We start from the raw sequence: 14,217 nt of genomic DNA, 5'->3' as shown, positions 1-14,217 counted from the left end.
GCCCAAAATATGCAATAGCAGTGATATGATAGCTCTCACCCATGTCAGACACCATAGTATTGGATGTTCACAAGGCTGTAAGTAGGCATTTATAAACAAAAGATCCTCTGACAGGTTGTATCCTCAGATATGCTGAGCATTAGTGTGTTAAATGAGAGAAGCAATGCTCAGAAGCCCTCTAGCTCAGGCTCTCCTACCTCAACTTGCAAAAGCAGACTCGTCAGTTACCATTTATTAGGTTCCGCACACGTAACTCTATTTTTCTCTCCGTGTACCCTTCTTTGTCCCTCCCTTGCCTGTAACCTGTGAATGAATCAGGGTCAGCAAAGGTTCCCATATCTGCCACTTCACTGCCCATTTCATCTTCTCCCTGAACGTTATGAGCATCCCATTCAGTCTTGGCGTTCAGATAGCAAGATGAGATTGGGCTCTGAGGAACTGGCAGGGCTGGGGACCCTTGAAAGAAATCTCCATTCCCCCGCCAAGCAAAAAAGTATTCCCAACCTCCAGAACTAGCTGAAATCTGGGCTGGGCGTTCGTGCGGTTAGCTGTTTGCAAGTGGCCATTTTATGATAGGACACCGCTGGGCAGTATATTAACCCTTTCCTCACCTGAATGGACAGTGTCAAATGTGTCTGTGCACATATTAAAAAGTGTTCTGGGCTGGCATTGGGGGAATGAGAAGAGGGTCTGTCTTTGGGAGAGCTGGAAAGGGTTAAGTATTGCACCAACAAATCTCACAGGCTGATTTTACAGGTATTCTGTGTTTGACAGATGGTGTATTTATGCAATAACAATATGAATTAATTCAAAAGAAACCACGTGTAAAGGTTGACTTTGAGCTTCAAGCTTCTTAGAGAAATTGCTAAAGGTCTTTAAAAAACAAAATGACACTGGAGTATGACTTGCATTTTGAGGGACATTTTTTGTGCCTTAATTATAAATTTTTTTATTGTAATTCATATCAGTTCATGGTCTGGAGTAGAAGATACTCTTAGATGCATAGGTTTCTAAAAAAAGAAAATAGCTTTCTATGTCAACATGTGGATATATATGTATATTGGTATATCTCTCTATACATATGTGTATATATATACACGTGTATATATATATATTTATGTAACAGATATTTATGTAGAATATACTGTACATATACACCCACTCCTGAACTTGTACAGACTGTATATAAGTATAAAATGGCCACATCTCTTTGCGTGTGTCTGTCCCCGGAAGGGTGGACTGATTGTTTTTGGATGTCTGCAGCTGTTACCTTGAAGGATGCAATTTCATCTTTCATTTATTTTTCCCCATCTAGACTGTATCAGGATAAACTGTAACGCCAGTAAGTTTTCCCTCAAGTTTCATTTTGTTCTCTTTCTATATATATTAAAATAACTTTATTTTCTTTGCTGTTTTATAAGCTGTTTTTCTTTTCTTTTCTTTTCTTTTTCCTTTTCTTTAAAAAAAAAAAAAAATCTTCTGAAATTGAAGGGCTGGGTGGGATATGAAGCTGGGGGGGGAGGAGGGAAGACCTTATGTGATTGTATGTGAAAATTTTGTGTTAGGTTTCTCCAAGGAGGGGATGAACTGTTATTTCATAGCTTTGCAGAAGAGCACCTGAGGAACCTGATGAGCTGATATTATATTTCACTGGTAACCTGTTGTCTTTATGAAAACTTTTAAAGAACCACATAAGAATAACAACAGGTACTGTATGCACTTCTCCACTACAAAAAAGGCATGCACATTTTAAAAACAAAACAAAACACCACCCCCCCCCAAACTCTCACTCTGTTTCAGAATGGTGACAACTTAACCTGATATTTATTCAAAGTCATTTTTATTTGGATATAGAAGGAAAAATTAGATCTTAGATTTTGAGTATATTATCAGAGTTACTTGATAACATTTTATATGGTATTTACCACTCTTAGGTTTCTATAATGAATTCCAGCTGAATCTTTGGGTCACTGAAGATCCCATTCAGTCTGTAAAAGTAGGGAAGAAAGCTTATGAAATCTCTGTGAAAAATAATAGTGAAAGATCATATCCAATTCTAGACTGATTGAGTAAACAAAATCTTTTCTGTTCTGCTTCAAAGAGCTGGTCGAAGTTGATGTAGGCCTCAAAGTAAAAAGCACTTCCCAAAGAATGGAGCTGTTTAGCTCTCAAGTATGCTTTGAGGCTCATCTTACTTGAAACCAGACTCCGGAACCAGTAGATCCTCTGTGTTAGATTTTATGTGGAAAGGTTTATGGAAGGCTAAACATCACTTTGGAAATGCTATAAGGGATTAAAAGGCAAGGATGGTCCATGTGCTTTCTAGAGACTGTGGTCTTCTTGCTCACAAGCCCCATCCAAGCTAGCAGGAAGGTGGAAAGAAGTGCATTGCAGCCCCAAAAGCAAATATAGAGCTTTCAAGTAGCAGAACCAATGTAGAAGCAGCAAGAGAATCTTATTGTAAAGAAGTTTCTTAACAGCTTTGTGATAGTTTTGGACTAGCAGTAGGTTTTTGGTGTTAGAGAGCAGACAGCAGTTGTTTGGGTTTTTTCCCCATGTACAATATTTTCAAAATTTAAAAGGTTATCTGTGGTTGCAAATAGAAAAAAAAAACCAAAACAACACATATAAGCAGATAATAGATCAGCTTTCCCTCCTGGTCACTGCCAGCTGATTGAGATCCTACTTTGTAGGGAAGTGGAAGCAATTAGTTTCTTGGTCTTGGGAAGTGGTCCCTGGGAGCCTGTCATCAGGGACAAGACAAAGCATTGGCTGATGTGTGATTATTCCAGCTGTGAGCCATGATACACTGTAGGAGCTTTATCGTGACTTCACAACGTTGAGAACTGCAGCCTTCTTCAGCCCTATTGCAGCCTGTTGCATTTTTAAATACAGTCATCCTCTGAAAGTTTGTATTTATTTATTTATTTTAAAGCACTTTGGATTTTCTGAATTCATTTTTTATGATACTTTGCTGAAACAACGTTGAGAACTGCAGCCTTCTTCAGCCCTATCGCAGGGATATGTGGGATTAGTCCTGTATGACTCAAAGCTTGACAGCTCTTGCTGAATTCCTTTTGCTCTTCAAAGTTTTAACACTATTTTAAGGTAGAGTGGGTAATAGGAAAAAGTGTCTTGAATCTCTGCTAGCTGAGATTGCCAGTTTCTACCCAGCAGTGCTGAGGACATTTGCATAAAAATAGGATCTTTTGCTTCCTAAGAGTTCATATACTGTTGCTGCTTAGCCACCTGTAACTCTATCTAAACACTTGCACCATACTTCTTGTTGATGCATGTCATCTGAGCATCCATATCAGTTCCTCTGATACTGGACAACAATCTGATATTGTTGTCATCATCTTTAACTTTTGATGACAGCTGGCTGTTAAGGGCTTAGCTATGGAAGACTATCTTCAGATGGGAAATCAGCTTTAGTAGCAAGGAGCAATGGTCTAGTTTTCATGCAAATCAAAATCTAGCAGTAATTGGGAGAAACATTCAAAAAAGAAAAAGAGGGAAAAGATAATCCTATAATCAGAGCAGTGAGTGGGAAGACAGTCTGAATCCAGTGCTTTTGTTAGTTTCCCCATAAGCATCAAAAGATCTTAAATCATTTTGCTTCCATGCATTTTTAATAGTTAAGCCTGTTGCATTTTTGCTTACAGTCATCCTCTGAAGGTTTGTATTAGTTTATTTATTTATTTTAAAGCACTTTGGATTTTCCTAATTCATTTTTTATGATACTTTGCTGACAATGTACAACCCTACTCCTAGTCCCTCCAACACCTTGTTTTGTTGCTGTCTGTTGCAATGACTCAGGTCATCTGTCCTGCTTTCTAGAAGGGAACCTCCTGGGAACCGATTAATAAAAACTGTATACTCTTGCACGAATAAAATATGGTTAGCCAGGAGCAGACCAAATATCACTGTAACTATTCTTGAAGGCACACTGACATTTACTTGTGCAGAGGGAGTTATCCACATACAGATTGGTCTGCCAGGTTCTGTTGAAATGAGCAGAAGTGTTTTAAAGTAACTTGACAAATGGGATTCCCAATCAGTTGAAGAGTTGCAGGTCAAGCAGTCACCATTGCTAACTGAATAGAAGGGACTTGGTGCATGGTTTTAAAGGTAAACAGAGCTGTACTTTTGGGGCCCTGTGGAATGTGTAGGTTAAAGAGCCTACCACAGCAAGCACTGAAGCTTATGCTATTTGAGAGGAGTCTAGTATGTTGTCCCAGGTAAGCATTTAATTTTCAGTATGCTTGCCCTTAATTTTCACTGAAAGGATTGAAGGCTTTTTGCTTGCCTGTCTTTGGGTTCTCATATATCTGATGCAAAATGCTGTTTTCCATCACTTCATTTCTTCTTAGCCTCTCTCTGTTTCTCATCACTGTCATCTCACAGTTCTGAAATGGAAGACTGACATAGTTTCCGAGAATAGGAACGGTTTTTTACTTTCTCTGTATTTACTTTACTACTCCTCTCATCCTCTCCTTTCACTCTTGAAGATACCTAAACTGACCTTTTCTGTTTCTGCACACTGACAGAGTTTGCATTTAGAAGGACCCAACAGTGCTGTTGCTTACACAGATGTAACTGGGTAGTAACACTCTTCCTCTGAGTGTAAAATCAGCACAACCAAAAGCAGGATCAGGATCCCAAAATACACTGTGTGAAGGTGCATTGAATGATTCCTCAACATAATGCAGACAAAATGGATAGCATAATTTTGTTGGCTGGATTTATGGGGAAAACAGGTATAGTTTAAATACCCTTATATTTACATACATATAATTTACATACATACATACCCTTATATAATTACATACATATAATCTGGGTTTTTAAAAAGGATTTCCTAAAGAAGAGTAGTGCTTTGGTCCCTGTCCTGTAAACTGTTTCTTGAAATACATAGTTCACGTTAAAGAAAATTAAAGTTGTTGTGATAGTTTTATAGTTTGTGTCAAAATATCTGGTGCTCTAATTTTTCTTCATTTTTTCAAAGGTATCTAGTCCTTAATTTCCTTATTCCCTTTTCAGTGATCCCACTTCATATCAGTCCAGATGGGGATAGTTTTCAGCATTCTACCCAATATTAAGTGTGGAGGACAGGGCTGTGTGTGCTACAATTTTACCAGCTTTTGGAGGCGTCTTCACTTTGTGTTCTTTCTAGGATACTGCTTGTATTCTTTTTCTTGGTCTAGTCCTCCCTCTTTCTCCCAAACCTTTTGTGTGGCATGTCAATAGTCACAGTCACATAGTTTGACGCTACCTTTATGGGAGGTGTGATCTTCCAAAAGTAGCTGCCTCTGGAACAGTGAATACTTCTGTCTTATCACTTGTTTCATAATGAGGCCTTTTCTTCTCACTAAAGCATGCCGGACAAGCCGCTACCTATTTTCATGTCACTTGTAAAGCCCCAGCAAATCCTGATCCTCTTCTCTTACCTGTTGCTAAAAGCACAAATGGGAGAGGGTAAAAAAATCACAGTCCAGTCACTACTAGTTGATCCTGTGTCTCTATGAGGCCCTGCAGTTGGCATGTTGTTTCAGATCCAGTTAATTTTGGACTGGTCTTTGACAATAGAAGCCAGCTAGAACATGAGATTGGTTCTCCCTTCTCCGTTGCTTCTCTCACGCTTACTGTATTTAGTGCCTTAATTCAATGCAATGTTAATGTTTTGTTTCAGTATGTGCCACTGTAACAACATAAAATACAAACCTATGATGTGTAACTCTCTGGGAGAGAATTAAAGTTTTCTTTTTTCCATATCAGCATAAGTAAATAGGAAGACGTGCTAACTCCAGTCTAATCAAAATGTTGTAAAACCAAGTGCACTTATCTGATTCCTAGTGATGTTGCTGTCGTTTTAATAAAAGCTTAATAGTACTCTAACATGAAAACATTATTTGGAAAGTGAAGAGGTATGATTAAACATACACATCATATTTGTGACTCTAGTATCTCCTAGCTCCATTTAAACATAATCAGGAAGAAATGAATGCTTATGCAGCCTGAAAAGTGACGAGTCATTAGTATGTCATATCGTAGTGGTGAAAGCAAAGCTGGTGTCTGTAGCATCTGTACAGCCTAGGTGAGAACAGTCTTGCCTTTGAGCAGTTTCAGACTCAGGGGACTGGTATGGCCTTGTGCTGCTGCTGCACTGCAATGCAGAAGAAGGGAAGGGAGCAAGCCTGTCTTTGGAAGACTTTTCCTCCTGTCAGGTGATGAAACAGCAGTCCTCCCAGATATTTTGTCAGATGGTAAACAAAGAATTCTGTTAGGGAAAACATACCGTGCTGGATCCAGCAGCCCGAGAGAGGTGAGGCTACTGCCACTACCCATTCCCAGGTTCAACCAGTAGCGAGGCTGAAGACGTATTCCTGGCAGGCACTTTGCTAGTGATCACACACTTACCCACAGACCCGTGCTCATTCCAGTCTCTGATAGCATGAACATCCAGGCTCTCTGACCTATGGTCAGACTCCAGTTGCTGCACTCACACCCCCATACACGCTCATGCACATAGAATAGGGAGTCCTCACCCAGGAAAGAGTTAGAAAGGAATTTAATAAGACAGGACAGACTGCACTGATCAGGCGCAGAGCACAGCCAGGTAAGCATACTGACCAGCAACTATTTACATATGACCAGCCCTTTTTATCCCCTTTCCCCCCTATTTTCCCACTCTTATTCCTCCCCAAATCACCTAATCTCTTCCCTTTTGCTGCCTTTGGTGTCTCCCCTAAACGTCGCATGATAAGTCTGTCTGATCCCAAACTGCTTTTCCCCTGCATCGCATATGTCCCACCCTAGGCAGCAACCCCCTTAGTCCAAAAAGTGATCACAAGAGCTGCTCCAGATGACTTATGGTGATGAGTTTCACACTTGGACACTGGGTAAATGGCTCTGCTGGGATGTCCCTGGGAGAGGCCTGGACAAGGTGTTCATTCCTCAGGAGTCCTTGATTTGTTTTCCCACCTGCCACTGTGCTCCTGTGCTCCTATGGGTTTGTGCAGATGGGCCTCTGATGGGCTGATGGCCCCTGTGATGGGCCTGGGTGTAACCCAGGAAGATATTATTTGGTCTCCTCCTCCTGCTGGTGTCTCTCTGAGCTCCTTTGTGGGTGTGCAGATGAGCTTTATCACATAACACAACAAATTCCTTTTCCCTGTGTGAGCTACTACAAAGTGAGGTATTTTGTCTCAGACTTGACTGATTCAAGTCCACTCTAAGTCCCCAGTGGGAAAAAACCTCTTGACTTAAGCTCTCAACTCAGAGGTTGCTTGCTACCCTTACAAAGTGAAATAGCGCTCCCGAGCTTGTTTTAAAATGGTAGCGACAAAGTCCATGCAGTTACCAGTTGCAATGGAGAGGACAAGGCCCTTTGGGGCTGGGTTCCACATGGACATCTTCCACCTAGGCGAGAGGCAAAAGGTGAAGCGCATAGGAGAAGCTGCTCTGCTTTGCTGCTGTCTATACAATGTCTTTGTAGATTAGATTCCATAATTAGTTACCAGAACATCCACTTTGTTCTTTTATTCAAAGAAAACTGGCACAAACCTGGAAACTCATGCTTTAGGATGTAGGACGAAGTGAGTATTTTATACGTGATTAGTTTTGTCTGAGAAGAACCCAGAGAGAACATCTCTAATGAGTCTTTGAATAGTTAAAAAGACAAAGAAAAGCAAACCCTGATCAGCACAAGCAGTGCTTGCTATGTTGGGTGTTACCTTATCAGTAAATTTAGGGCCAAATCAGTGTGCCTTAAGGCTCAGCGGGTACTGGATAAGGAGTGACTGGTAAAGAGGCTTTAGTGATCTGCATTAGTGGGTGCAGAACACTGGGTGTAATGAGCACAAGCTTTTCACAGTGTCTTTAATCCTCCTCATCCAGACAGTGCCATGAAGATTAAGGTTTTGCTGTGGCATGATTAATTTTTGCAATCCTAAACTGCAGTTTGTGTTATCACAAGGTCCCTACATCCCAGAGTATTTCAGGGGCCGTAAATCTGGGCTTAAAATGCAGGTACATGTTTACTATACTTCAGCTAGCCTCAGCTGTTAGTTAGCAGCAGTTAGCCTTCATCTTCCAGCTAATACTGTCACATCCTTTGAAAGTCTCTAGTCTGACTCTTCAGTTCTAGTGCTCAGGGAGGGACTTCAGCAGGTCTTCTAAGGTCATCATTTTGAAGAGATGGTGCTGCTGAGACCAGAGCTTGGCAGAATGCATTCTGCATTATTTTTAACTAAATTGCTGTGGTGGGACCTAATGGGAAAGAAAACTAACTGTGGAAACTCAGCAGTCATCTGTCAGGAATCAATGACCAGCTTTTGGAAAACGACTGTGCCAGTTTACTGGCTATCCTTTCCACCCCAGCAGCTTTTCTTGACTCCTTGCCACTTCTTGAAAGGTCGTCTTTGTGCTGTATGTTTTTATATATAGAATTTTCGATTCATGTAGCCTCTGACCCCTTCCATGGGATTATAACTAAAAGTGAGAACTGTCATGTAGGGGGCAGAGTCAAAACAACCATATCAACCACCCAGTCACCCTGTCAATCACTAAGCTAGATACCCACTACTTAATGTTAGAAATTCCAATTAAATATTGGGATTCTGGATGCTGTAACAAAATTATGGAATATGAAAAGGTTGGGGTGTTGTGGTTTTTTTTTTTTTTTTTTTGGTTGGTTGGTTGGTTTTTGTTTTTTTTTTTTTCCAGAGGAGAAAGATGCTGTGGGTGAACCTTGGAGGAACCTAGGAAGAAATTTGTGGGTAGGATAACTTTTGAAGTCATGTGATGCTGGGTTTTGTTTTAATGATACATTGAATTAACTAGTTGCTGGTCAGCAATGTTTTTCTCTTATCCACGAGTTGTTGTAATACGAGCTTCCTTTCTCATGTCTGTGTGGGGAGAACAGGATGCCTTACTTCCTTTCCTGTTGCAATGTTTGCAGGATCTCAGCCAGGATGCCTGGGGCAAAAAAGGCTTTGATAGAAAAACTTGTACACTTCTCAGTTTGTTATTTTGGCCATTTTCTTTGTATGAATTGTTGTGTTCCTTTCCAATTGGCTGTCATCACTTGCACTTTCCTCCCTGTTTTGGTTTAACCCCTGTAGGTGGCTAAGCACCACACAGCTGCTCACTTGCTCTCCCCCGCCTGTGTGTTATCAACACTGTTTTGCTCACAAATCCAAAACATAGCACCATGCGGGCTGCTATGAAGAAAATTAACTCCCTCCCAGCCAAACCCAGTACACTCAGGAAGCAATTATAGCCTTCAAAGTTTGTGGACATCATGCCATAGGGCTTAAAAGGCAATGCTTTTGCTGCCTTACAGTGAAATAGAGGGCCAAAGGTAGACTGGAACAGTGTCATCTATGGTGTCCAGGCATTGAACATTTGGTCATTTCTTTTTTTGTTTAATTCATTTTTTTTTTCTACACAAGACACTGAGTTTGAGGAAACTTACTTGTGAGTGGTAATATCAGGGAGCTGTGTAGCAGTACTAAATGTGTTTTTTTCCAGGATTAAGACATGTCAGGCTGTTGAGTATCTTAAAATCAATCAACGACTGTGTTAGGAGTTAAATACTGGATACTGTTTCCATGAATGAATAGTGAGAGGGTTGATAATGGCAGAGGAAAGTTGCCTCTCCACAGCTGGGAGCTTTCTTCCACGCTTAACAGTCCTCACACCACCCACCTATTTCAGCAATGACTGCTGCTGAGTTCCTTCTGCCACCATGACCCATCACATTGCCTGTATTTTGCACTGCAAGGCTGGTTTGTCTGGCAAAAGGCTCTGCTGCTAGAAAATTTCTCTCAGGGAGCAAAGAACTGCAATTGCACACAGGTGCTTGAGGAGTAAGATAAAAGTTTACTTTAAAAATATCCTTCAGTGCTTCTCTGCTTGGACATTGGGCTTTCTGAAATGAGCTGGGGAAAAGTGAGCTGCAGAGGTCTGCCTCTGAAAGAAACACCTTAGAAATATTGACTGTTTGTGCAGGGACAGAATGAGTCAGAGAGAACTGGTCAAGAACTCGCTTGGTCAAGCTGGTGCACACTGGTGTATGATGCATATGGCAAGCTTGCGTTGCTGCTGCTTCTCTTGCCCTTAGCAAACCTTTCAGCAGTGATGTCTTCTTTTCTAATTGCTTATCTTCTACTCCTCTCAAGGAAAGCTGATTCTTGAGCTTTGAGGGCCAAGGAAACAGTTGTTGACTTCTTGCTTCTCTTGTGCAAAGGGGATACAGTGCGTGGGAAGACTTGGTACCACAAGGAACCTGGCCAAGATGCCATAGATGTGTTTGATCAGTGGTGAAGGTCTTTTATATCATTATAAACCATTTTCTAGCCAGTGGAAAATGCAATGTGCTGAACAATTTCTTTCTGAATGTGAGAAGTTAGAAAGCCTGAGAGAAGTTCTCAAGTTATTTTCCCAGTTAAATATCTTTTTTATTCATGTCACTTCAGTAGTTGCTATATTAAATAGTCATGCATGCATACTTAATTATGGAAAAATAGCTTTTTCCTCTTGGTGGATTTCAGTGTGCAGGCCTGATCATGAATTGGAGTTCAAATCACCAGGTACAGCTTTAATAATCCATGGATATCTTACTATTTTTGTTTGCTCATGAATCTGAAGTAGAAAATCACCAGCAAGCTTGAAACAAAACAGAGAAGTTATTATGCTAATTAACTGTTAACGCAAGAGTAAGTTCAGGTAAAGGTTTAATTGTGTATTAAGAAACTGTTAGCATGCTGACGTCATTTGTATTAGTGTGTTTTCTGTTCCGCTTTTTTTGTAGGAGAATTTCATTTGAAATTATTCAGCACACCATTTTGAACTGGTAGGGAAAAGAAGAAATGTAGCTGGTATTGCTTTTGACTCACATCAGCATCTTTCAGGTTGCAAGCTGTTGCCACCTTCACCAAGCTGTTAACATCTTTGGAACTGCCTAGTGAAAAATGTTCTTACAGCATTCAAGCATTTAAACAAGGTTGCAGTCTTCCATCTAGCATAGTGTTCCTCTTGAATTCTTGGAGTTTAGCTCTTCACTTCAAGAGGAGGATCAGTATTTGCCATATCATTCTGCTGCATGCAAAACCACAAGCCTTCTTTAGCTGAATTGGGTAAAGATGTCATACATTTGATATTTCATTGTCCCAAAACCCTAGTCCTTTTGCATGCATGTGAGGGATTCTAGATTTGAATGGATTCCCTCCATTCCAGTTGCCATGTACAGTCAAAGATGCGTGCATCTTACAGAGTTTATAATGGCACAGGGTCTAATTTGAATATGGTGGGTTTGCATGTCCAGTGCAACAGAAGAAATGCCAGGTGCCAATGTTGCTGGAATTTCATAATTATTTTTTAAAGGCAGAAATAATATAAAAGTGTTTTAATTTCTAAGAGGCCCCTTGAAAGATCTATAGAAGTATGAGAGTTTTTTTTCCTTGTGGGTTTGTAAGATGAGTTTGTGCAGTAGGATAATGAATGAAGCCAAGAGTTTATAAGGGCTGTTATAAATTAAATATCTATTGCTGCTAACATGTCGCCAATTCTACTGTGGGAGATGGCATCAAGTATCATGTAACAACTCTGATTCAACTTTAATACAAGAAAAGAAGGGAAGAGGCATATTTGTAGATGACTGGTGAGATTTTTGGAGATCAGTACACAGTTGGCCAAATCATGTACTGTACATTTTTTATCATTGTAAGTGTAACAGTAATCGCATACACCCCAATTACATTGTTACCATAGCATCTTCTGCCACAGCCTCACTTGCACTCATGAAAATACTGATCATAGTCCTAGAATTGCCAAAATATTGATGCCACAAGTGTGGGTAGTATCACTGCCTTTTTTGCGATGGGCAGAAGATTAGCCTCATTTAGTTCCACGTTTTGTTATACTAGAAAGAATGAACGTTTGTTGCTTCCAATTTATTATATTACGATATTTTGCTGCTTAGGATAATTTTAGATTTAAGGAAACTTGCTTCCTAAATCATCATTGACATGAAAGCAGTGCCAATAAAATTGACCAGTTCTCATTGTAATCAAAGTTTATAATATTTCTCTCACTGGTCAGACTTTGATTTGTTTCAAGCATATTAAAATACAACAGAGCAGAAGGAGCAGCACGAAAATTACATGAAAATGCAGGACTTTTTTTCTTCTTTTTTTGCATAGTTCTCATGGAGCTTATTTTCCTGAATGAACTGAGAAGGTTATCCAAACTTCAAGATTTTTGCTGCAAGTGTGGTAGATTTCAAGTTTCCAGCTCGGCAGACTCGGTTCTGTTTTTGCAATTTCTCACTGTCTGGGTGACTCCTCCAGCAGCACAGTGGTATTTTACAGGGAATGCTGTATCCAGCAGGGCTGCATAGAGAGAATCATTTATGAGCCCAACTGTCTGTGTGTGCTTAGGTTGGGGGTGTCAGTACCCAGTTCAAGCAAAATTTCCTGACTGATGGTACTCTACTCCATGTGCCTGTTACAGAGGGCTGAGCACCATCTCGTGGTGCAGCTGGAGATTTTCTAGTTTATTCTCTCAATTCATGTGCTGAGTAGCCTAAATAAATCTCCAAAGCAATATGATCATTTTGTGTTTGTTGTGTTGTTGTTTTCCCACCTGTGAAAGGGTTGGAGGTATGTTCAGGGTGCTTTGTGGAAAGTAAAGGGGAAGATTGTGTTCATTGGCAGAGCTGTATGAAAAAGGACTTGAATGCAAACAGGTTCTTGACAGTAGCCCTGGGCTACCATATCAGTTATGCTTTATAGGAAGCAAGTAACTTTTGCAAAGTGTGGACTGTACCATAGGCCAGTGTTAATCAGCACAGAAAACAACTGCATGGTCTGCTTCCTTGAAGTTACTCCTTTTTGTCTCAGATGAAAACAGCTGATGCTATGGAGCTGAAGCTTTGTGGCTTAAATGGTATGAACAACCCAAGAATGGAGACTAAGGGGACTCCTCAGCCTCTGCCAGGCTGTGGCAGACACTACTGGTCTGTATCTCTGACAGCTGCAGCAAATCAGACCATCCTAACTTCAGTATTCCTTTCCAAGGCTGAAATCCACATTGTATCCACATGTGGATATATGAATATCCACACATAATGTACTGTATTTAGAACATTTGTTTCTGCCACCTACATCTGGTTCCAAAAGTATGGTTCAGGAAACCCAGTGATAAAGCTAAGTTCAGGCTTGAAGTAAGAAGAAAAGTTTGCTTGTATAAGCTGTCCAAAACATCCTTATTAAAATATATCATGTGGAATACCTATAGAAATGTTTAACACCTCCCAAGATGAGAAGTTTCACAGAATATATATAGAACTGATGTCTTTTCTAATAATTTGTATGACTATGTGGATAATCCCTCATAATAGGAATAGCCTAGAGTGGATGTGGGGCAGCTGACAGGTAGGTAGGCTAGGAAGGTAGGGAAAATATTTATTAAACCCATCTATTGGAAAAAACATCAGTGGTATTTGCATAGCTGATACTCAGTCACTCCTAGCTAGTTAGGCATGAATTCAGAAAGGGTTTTCCCTGGTTAAGTACTGAAATGCCTTGATTTCAGGTAAAATCCTTGAAAGCACATTAGCCCAAACTTGATTGTAATGGACTGTAGCAGCCATATGTGAATACAGAGGTAAAAACCGAGGGCAGCACTTGGAAGACATGTTGTTAATTTAAAGCCAAACCCTCAACTGAGGCAGCTGGAACCTGTCTAAGAATTCTGAGTAGGAGTAATTAAGCAAATAGCGATGCAGTCCATTTTAAACTAATATTAGAATTGCATCTGATGTTCATTTTATAACCAAAAAAAAAAAAGACTTTATATCTCTAAAAGATATTGTGCTTTTCTTTACCATGAATACAGTCTGATATTTTTTGAGCTGAGTCAAGGTAAACCTGAGAAATCAACATGTTTCACAACCGCACAAAGAGTGGCTCTGGCAAGGGTGGTGTTTGAAAATAGGACAGAGGAACTTGGGCTCTGACTTTTTTTTTAGGGAGCCAAAGGGCTGGAGAATGTTTCCTAACAAACTGCAAAGTGTGAGTGTGGAGGGTGGATTGTGGGAAGGCGTTCTTCTGAATGGGTGCCAGCTACCTCCCTCGCTATGGGAAACAAAGTAAAAGATACTTCCCTGTTTCAGATAAACTTTGATGCATTGTAAGGAAATTCTTTCTTATT

At 40.2% G+C, this 14,217-nt stretch overlaps 1 protein-coding gene across 21 annotated transcripts in view; it reads left to right on the top strand.

Moving 5' to 3' along the window:
• Positions 1 to 14,217, top strand: part of NRXN3 (neurexin 3) — a 1,032,385-nt gene that overhangs the window by 369,235 nt on the left and 648,933 nt on the right. For 16 of the 21 annotated variants that reach the window (XR_012650705.1, XM_075030061.1, XM_075030059.1 and 13 more), the window contains one exon: positions 1,316 to 1,342. The exons of the other annotated variants lie outside the window; for them this stretch is intronic. Coding sequence is in view for 15 of the 16 variants with exons in the window: in XM_075030061.1 (XP_074886162.1) it covers positions 1,316 to 1,342 (27 nt within the window). In the remaining variant the exon portion in view is untranslated. The remainder of the gene's footprint in view (positions 1 to 1,315; positions 1,343 to 14,217) is intronic. 21 annotated transcript variants of the gene reach the window in all.

The sequence above is a fragment of the Buteo buteo genome, chromosome 6 (genome assembly GCF_964188355.1).
Source record: "Buteo buteo chromosome 6, bButBut1.hap1.1, whole genome shotgun sequence".
Lineage (NCBI taxonomy): Eukaryota > Metazoa > Chordata > Aves > Accipitriformes > Accipitridae > Buteo > Buteo buteo.
This window is presented reverse-complemented; position numbering and strand designations above follow the sequence as displayed.